Source organism: Varanus komodoensis, unplaced genomic scaffold (assembly GCF_004798865.1).
Source record: "Varanus komodoensis strain SLA01 unplaced genomic scaffold, ASM479886v1 scaffold2, whole genome shotgun sequence".
In the NCBI taxonomy this organism is placed as follows: Eukaryota; Metazoa; Chordata; class Lepidosauria; order Squamata; family Varanidae; genus Varanus; species Varanus komodoensis.
In genome coordinates, this window is record NW_025335568.1 from 61,907,259 (window position 1) to 61,915,875 (window position 8,617).

At 44.1% G+C, this 8,617-nt stretch overlaps 1 protein-coding gene across 1 annotated transcript in view; it reads right to left on the reverse strand.

Moving 5' to 3' along the window:
- Positions 1 to 4,072: 4,072 nt before the first annotated feature.
- Positions 4,073 to 8,617, reverse strand: part of KCNK12 (potassium two pore domain channel subfamily K member 12) — a 43,051-nt gene continuing 38,506 nt past the window's right edge. Inside the window, exon 2 of the mRNA XM_044429390.1 lies at positions 4,073 to 4,968. Within this exon, the coding sequence (XP_044285325.1) occupies positions 4,073 to 4,968 (896 nt within the window). The remainder of the gene's footprint in view (positions 4,969 to 8,617) is intronic.

Sequence of the window (8,617 nt, forward strand, 5' to 3'; positions counted from 1 at the left end):
TCGCACCAGAACAACATCAGCAATCACAACAGATTTAAATTCCCTGCCCTTCAGAGCATTGCAGTTTGGAGCAGGTCCCTCATCCTTGCAGTCCACTTCTTTAAAGCACTTTGTGTACCAGCCATGACACGGACGATGTAGCACTAGGTTGGCGGTCATTGCCGCACACGTTCTGTGAGATTGTGCAAGTCTTAGACCGAAGAATTGGGCACAAATATTGACACCGTCTGAGTTCATTTAGATGTAGGCAGCTGTCTAGCCCTAAAGCTAAGCCCTGTGGAGGCATCTAACACAGGTTTAATGAACATTCCCACAATCATTTCCTCAACTCCAAGGCAGTTACTGGGTCTTGTGCACAAGGCCTGTGAACCGTCTGTAAATGCAAAATGCTGGTCATTTGGAAATCGCCTGTGCACAGAAACATACAGTGTGTGGCGCATGCTCTGGGCACAAGAACCAAGGAATGTGTGGTAGTTGGGACGATCCTTCTGCCTTCACATGTCACATCGTAGGTCACACGTCATCACTCACCTGTCCTCTGCCCATGTCTCCTGTCTTGAATGTGTACAGATGCCTCTTTTTAGGGTCTTGAGAAATACCACAAGAAAGGCTTTGCCTAGGGTTTCCTATATTCAGGGGATGGATCTACACAAGTCCTTTCCTGCCCCCAGGATCAGTAGAATCATAGTGGCTCCTGCGGTTCTATGTAAATTTGCTTAACATTTGAACAGCTCCACATAGTTACCCTTCCTTAGCTCTTGCTCTTGCTCTTCTTCATCTTCATCTTTGTCTTCTTTTTCCTTTTTTGAGCAAATGCAGCTTTATGCACATGTCCAATTTTTGAAAGGAAGCAGCAAAACATCATGGGGTGTGTCTACTTCCGTGGTAGACTTGGAATATAGAAGCCTAAGGTTCACCCGCTGGCATTTACTGCTTAAAAAGGGATCCAGGTCCCATGGCTTGCAGAGACCTGTGCCTGAGGACTGGGGAGGCAATTACAGTCAGAGCAGAACCGGTCTTCCCCCAGTTGGCACTCTCCAGATGTATTGGGCTGTCTACAAGTCCCATTATTCATATGCTGGCCTTGGATGATGTGAACTGCAGTCCAAAATATCTGGAAGAGAACACCCTGTGGGTAGATGGCCTGAGGATCTTAATTCCTGTGCTAAGGAAATCTGTCATTATCACGGAGATAATTGCTTCTTTGAGCTCACTTCAGCATGAAACTGTGGAAGCACAACACAGGACTAGCCTCCCCAGCCAGTGGCAATCTGTGCAGACTGAAGACCTCATCTGGGGATCAGGTGAGCACCTGACACTGGAGACACTGAAGGAAATGAAGTCTTTAATGTTTGCTCTTTCCAGTGCTTGCCTTAAAGTTAGCCTATTCCAAGCAGTCAAAGTAACTATTAGAAAGACGATCTGCTTCACTACTTTTCGGTATCTCTGTCTTCTCATTACCGCCTTGCCTTCTTGGTGCTTCCACTTCTTTTTCTTTGTCTTCACTATCCTCGGCCTCACTGGCCTGCACTGGCCCTGATGAGAGAGTCCTGCGTGACTCATGCAATTTGGTTTTATGTGATCCACAATGTCTTGATGCAGGGCTATGAGATTGTTGGCTGGCAGAGGCAAGGAAAGGGAGGGCAGGTAAAGCCAAGGACCATGAAGGCAGAGATGACGCAAAAGGGGCACTAAGTAGAACAACACTGAAACAATATACTTATGAATAAGTATTGAGAAATAATGGAAAACTACGAATGCTCTGTAGCTGCTACTGAAAAACCATAAACTGGACATGTAATTTGGCTCAGTCCTACTTGAATTTGACCCGTGTGTGCCAGATAGAGTGAGGTCTATTGAGTTTAGACTGAAACTTGCATCTGGGTTTCCTGAGTTCCAGTGCTACTCCTGCTATGCAATTACTCTGTGACTATGAGCAATGGTCTATTGACTATTTCAGCTGTGATTTCCTCAATAAAGTAGGGCCGAACAAGAACAGGGACTTAATATTTCCTGGTGGTATAAGGTGCAGATGCAATCAAGGTATGCCAAGGATCGTAAAACATGGGGGTTCTAAAAAGTCCTAGCAGAATTTGATCAAGTGATGCTTAAAGCAGATGAGAAAATTATTAAAAGACTATATGATTTTTTACTTGACAGGAAAATGGAAGGGGAACAGGTTAAGGAAACTATGATAACGTGGGCACAAAACTTTGGATTTAATGTTGAACTAGAAAAGTGGCAAAAACTATGGGAAAGAAACATTAAAGTAACATTAGCAACTTCGTATAAAGAAAACATATATAAAATGTTCTATAGATGGTATTTGTCACCAAGTCAACTAGCTAAGATGTTTCCAAATATGTCAAATAGATGTTGGAAATGTAAACATAAAGTGGGTACTTTTTATCATATGTGGTGGACTTGTGATAATGCAAAAAAGTACTTGATTAAAATACATAGATGGATGGAGGAAATATTACAAAAACCCTTTGCTTTTAAACCCGCAGTTTTCTTGTTAGGCATTATACCGGAAGATGTTAACAGACAGGAAATCTATTTGATGTTGCATCTAATTACAGCGGCGAGGATTGCATTTGCTCAATATTGGAAAAGTGAGGAGCTGCCCACCGATGGATTGATTGTAAGAAAGATCTTGGACTGTGCAGAAATGGATAGACTGACTTTATCATTGAAGGAGAAAGAGGATACTGATTTCTATCAAACCTGGGACTCTTTTTATAATTGGCTGGAGAAATGGGACTTGGCATAAATTTAGAGATGTTTTTCAAACTATGATAAATTAATTTGAATTTGATATTAGAATGTTAAAAAAATATGTAGTAGGAGGTTGACCCAGTGAATCCAATGTTTGTGATGTTTGATTTTTTTTTTTAGTGTTAGTTTAAAAATTTTAATTATATATATATAAAATAAAGTAGGGCCGAGAATCATCTGCCTCCTGTGCAGAATGATTGCACAAGATCTTCATTTTAGCAATTAGAAATTCAGCAAAATTAAAACACATAACTAAGAAATGTAGCACAATCATTACGAGATGTCCTTTTCATGGATTCCCCCCACCCCAAAATTGGATATGTCTTTAGAATGGCAACTGCATCTTTCAAAAGTTAAGATGGAAAGTAGGTGAACAGTAGCCTGGGTGAACACTTGATGCATCTTCCTGCTCATTTGCGTCTGCATACTGAGGAGGTGGGAGGAAAGGTGGAGGGTCATTAGCTCTTTACAAAAGGAAGGTAGATCTAAAATCCTTTGAATTATTGTTGCATTTCATTTCTAGTGATGGGTGTTCCAAAGCTTTTTGTTATCATACTGTTATGTAAATATCAAATTGCCTTTCTTTTGCTCAACAATGTAACCCCATTGTCTCTAATCTTTATTACATTATTCAGTGTTAGCCACTGAAGCAATTAACTAGCAAGTTCCTAGATGCAGTTCTGGACTGATTAGGCAAGAATGGGGATTCCTAGCCTTGCTGGTACCAGTTACATTATAGTGGAAGCATGGAGCTCCTTAAAAGAGGGTGGCTAGCCAATCAGCAACCACTTACTTGCATAGTGCTCACTGAGGTACCGTCTGCCTGCATGACTATGCAGTCAAGTGGTTGCTGATTGGCTAGCCATCTTTCTTTGATTTCAGCTGCTTCCACTCAGATGGAGGCTGGCCAGTTGGTAGCCATGCGTGTGCATGGTGAGATCTTAGGCACTTGCTGCCTTCATCATTCGTGTCCAACTGTATCAGTAAGGACAGAATTACCCTTTCATCAGGATTGTTCCATAGAAGTGACCAGTGGCTCATACTAGTGCGCTAAACCAATTCATGTTGCCATTCCAGCTGTGAAAGAATCAAAAGCTTAAGGAGATAAATACTATTGCATCCCTTAGAAATGTTTTTAAAAACCTCACTTAAACAATCAACTTTTTTTTAGAACAGCAGGTTAACCTTTCCAGAAATGTACCTTTGAGTTCAAAGTCATGATTTTTAAAATATCTTTTTATTAGATAAAAAATAAGAAAACGTCTTCATTTTATGGAAGATAGTTTCAAAAGGTCTACCTAGAAGCACTTGTCTCTGCCAGTCTGTTGTTCATGATGGCTAGAGCACCAACTCCTCCTGAAAAGCCATTTTGCCTTGTGTTGATGCAGGCGTTCCGCGGGTAGCCATTGGCTGTCTCAGACAACTGTTTCTGCAGAAGGGCCAGTGAGACTTTGTTGGAGGCAGTGAGGTCCCTCATGGAGATCATTTCACCCGAGAGCCTTCTCCCGTCTGTATCACTATCATACTGTCCTTCTGTTTCTGCAGAGAAGTTGTGCCGGCGGAAGCGAGATCCTGGCGTGATGGCATTGCGTCGCCCGAGGCGAGCAGTTGGCTTATTGCAATCTGGGCAACATCTGCATTGGAACTTTCTTAGCATCCAGTTTAAAACCTGCTTGATTACAATGGAGATGACATTAAAAAGAGAGTATATGCAGCATACCCCCATTAATATAAACATGAAGTTCCCAAATCTGTATAATCCCTGATTTTGGTAGACGGCATTCTGACTGCTCACCAGATCGCCAAATCCGATGGTGCTAAAGGTGACAAAACAGTAGTACAAGGAGTCAATGTAATTCCACCCTTCCACAGCTGTGTACATGGCTGAGGCACAGCAAGAAAGAGTAATGGCAAAGATTCCCAGAATTAGCATCACGTGATAGACCGATGGTTTCCACCCAACCAGGCTGTCAACGTCGGACATGGCTGAGCCCCTTCGGCACGTTGGAGGTAGAAGGCCGCTTCTTCGCAGCTGCCTCTCATGGCAAGCCTTCATGACCAAAGCCAGAAGGGAGATGATACGCTCCAGGAAAAGGTTGAAGAAGAGGATGGTCCCTGCACACCCGAAGAGGCCGTAAACAATCAGGAAAACTTTGCCGGCTACTGTCGCAGGGGTGGACATCCCAAAACCTGGAGAAGCAGAGAGACAGGGTGAGGGAGAAGTTAATTCAATTTACATCTGCATGTTAATGTACTTAATTTCACACTGTCTAACTATTTTGCCACCTGAAATGTAGTAATTCTTCGAAGTTCACACTTCTCTGAATGTAGCAGTGGTGTTTCCAGATTAAAAATGCACACAAAAATATTCGGAAAATTGCTTGCAAAATGTGTATATTAGCTAACAGTACAGACATAATGCATATATTAATACATGTGCACAAAAATGTTTATGAATTTTCAGGCAAACTTTTAAAAAAGTTATCTTGTCAGGTCTGTAACTGCACAATAAAGTTTGTTTGATTAATTTTTTTGAGAAACCCAAACTGATAGATCTGTCCATCCTGAAAAAGAGATAATCAAGCTGTTCTGAACAGAGATGGCTTAGACATTATAATGTCTGAAGTGAAAATTCCATTGCATCTCTGGTGATAAAAGTGTAAGCATAAATGAAATAAAGGACAGTTTTCTGTTCTTTAACAGGCCCTCCCACAGGCATTGTTCTAGCATCTGAGGGAGGTCATTTTACCTGCCTGACCTTAATTATAAGTAATGTATTTAGCATTATTTTGGGGCAGATTTAAATATAAATCCTCTCAACCCATTTTTACTTGTGCAGCAACATGTTTTACAACCATACTCTTAATCTAGTTTTCTCAATCAACTAAAGATATCCTGGCCAATTAATTTTAACTGATGAATGAACAGCTTGCATGAGCACACACTTTCCTATGAACAAGATAATTCATATGGAGAAAAGCATAATTCTTCATTTTTTAGATTATGTGTTCATCTCTTATAGCAGGCCGAAGAGGTATTCCTTCACGTGGGGAGAAGAAGGATAGCTCTCCTGAGCAGTCATTTCTCCCCATGGATTTGGTAAGGGCTTCCATTCAAAGGAATCAACAGTTTCAACTGTTTAAGAGACTGAGGGAACTGGGTTTCTTCAGCCTGGAGGAGACTCAGAGGGGATATGTTGGAGGCATACAGGTATGTGAGGGGGTGTCACACGGAGGTGGGTAGAGACCTGCTCTCCCCTGCAGAGGAAGGCAGGACGCGCTGCAACGGAGCAAAGCTCAGGGAGCCAAGGTTCCATTTGGATGCCAGGAAGCACTTCCTGACAGTCAGGACCCCAAGGGTGTGGAATGGGCTTCCATGAGAGGTCGCTGAGGCCCCATCGGTGTGGGTGTTCAAGGATAGGCTGGACGTCCACATGGTGGGCATGTCGTGAGCGGAGCCGGCTGGTGCCAGAGGTCAGACTAGATAGCCTGGGAGGACCCTTCTGTTTCTGTGTTTCTAAATCTGGTGCACCTTTGTAACCAATCCACAGTCGCACAGTTGTGCAATTAATCCACAACTGAAGATTGCAATTCTGTTTATATAACTTCACGGACACACAGTGGCTGGGCTCACACAGAACAGCAAAAAAATCCGCACAGTTTCTATTGTGTGCCAATTCTTGCCTGAACTGACTGGTCAGATGATCATGTGCTTACTCAGGTGGTACAGTTTCCACACTCCCTGCTCTGGCCTCCCAAGCTTGTCATGCTTCCTGCAAGTGAAACCCCTGTCATTTTCCTATGTTTGCCTATGGATGGCAGCACCCTCTGGCAGCAGGTCCAATGTGGTCCTGAGGTGGGTTCCCCCTTCCCCCTTCTGAGTGCACCTGCACATCTGTGGCACATCGCAGATGTTCCTTTCATTCAATAAAAGCAAACAGTTGCCATGATTTCTCCCCTCATCTCCATGTGTTCTCTCACTGTCTTCCTATTTCCAAACGTTAACAAGGTAATGGACACATTGTTCAGCCAATGGGAATAAAGCGAGTAATGACACATGTGTTGCTGGGTTGCTGAGGGCAGTGGAGATTGAAGGCTGGAACTGGCTACTTCCACAGCCTCTCTTGCAAGAAGACTCCATAGTATTTCCATACCGATAATGGTAAAGGGGGCTCTTGGGTCCCGATGACTGGAGAAGCTATGGTGCAGCATGGAAACCTCAGAATGCCGGACCTGGATCTGGACAGCACGGCACAGACACAACTGTGAGGTTTCACCATGGCTTCTTGTGGTGTGTGAGAACCCACCCATTGTTTGGAAATGAGCAAAAACCGTCCTGAGGCTTTTTTGCGAATAGGACGACAGATAAATATTTTAAATAAATAAATAAATACAATTATGTATTTGTTTGTTTATTTAAAACATTTCTATGCCGCCCCCATCACAACAAAGCCTCGGGGCGGCTTACAAAAAATACATAAAACATACAGAAATAAAAATAATATAACAATTTAAAAGAAAAAAAAACATTTAAAACCCCCGGTGCATTCTTGGCTAATTTTAAAATCCTAATTAATGCAATAATTTAGCAATTAAAATAAGTTTTAAATAAAAAGGTCTTAGCCTGGCGCCGAAAAACAAATAATGACAGCGCCAGGCGGACCTCTTTGGGGAGCGCATTCCATAGATGGGGCGCCACCACAGAGAAAGCCCTCCTCCGGGTGCTCACCCTCCTAATATCATTCACAGAGGGTTCCCGGAGAAGGGCATCTGTTGCTGATCTCAAGGGGCGGGAGGGCATATATGGGTGCAAGCGTTCCTTTAGATATCCAGGTCCCAAGCTGTTTAGGGCTTTATAGGTCATAACCAACACCTTGAATTGGGCCTGGACTGCAATCGGGAGCCAGTGGAGCTGACGGAGAACTGGGGTTATATGAGAACAACGCCCAGTCCCTGTCAGGAACCTGGCAGCTCTATTCTGCACCAATTGAAGTATCCGGACCATCTTCAAGGGTAGCCCCACGTAGAGCGCGTTACAGAAATCTAATTGGGAAATTACCAGCGCGTGTGTCACTGTCGCCAGGCAGTCGTTCTCCAGGAAGGGACGCAGCTGATTTATCAGCCGAAGCTGAAGGAAGGCGCTCCTCGCCACCGCCATCACCTGAGCTTCTAGAGACAGCTCAGGTTCGAGGAGCACTCCTAAGCTGCGAACCCTGTCCCTCAGAGGGAGTGCAACCCCATTTAGGACAAGGCCCAAGTCCCCCATCCTGAGGCCCGAGCCACCCACCAACAGGGCCTCCATCTTGTCTGGATTGAGCTTCAGTTTATTGGCCCTCATCCAGCCCATTACCTCAGCCAGGCACCGGTTCAGTACAGCCACTGCCTCACCTGGATTGGTGGAAAATGAGAGGTAGAGCTGGGCATCATTAGCGTATTGATGATTCTGCAGCCCACACCTCCTGATGACCTCTCCCAGCGGTTTCATGTAGGTGTTAAATAGCAAAGGGGACAAAATGGACCCCTGCAGAACTCCATGGCATAACTGCCATGGCGCAGAGCCATAGTCCCCCAGCACCACCTTCTGAAATTAGCCATTGAGATAGGAGCGGAACCACCGCCACGCAGTGCCTCCAACTCCCAATCCCTCTAGCCTATTCAGAAGGATACCATGGTCAATGGTATCGAAAGCCGCTGAGAGTTCCAGGAGAACTAACAGGGATGCACTCCCCCTGTCTCTCTCCCTGCACAGGTCATCGTACAGGGAGACCAAGGCAGATTCAGTGCCGTACCCGGGTCTGAAGCCGGACTGAAATGGGTCCAGATAATCAGTTTCATCCAAG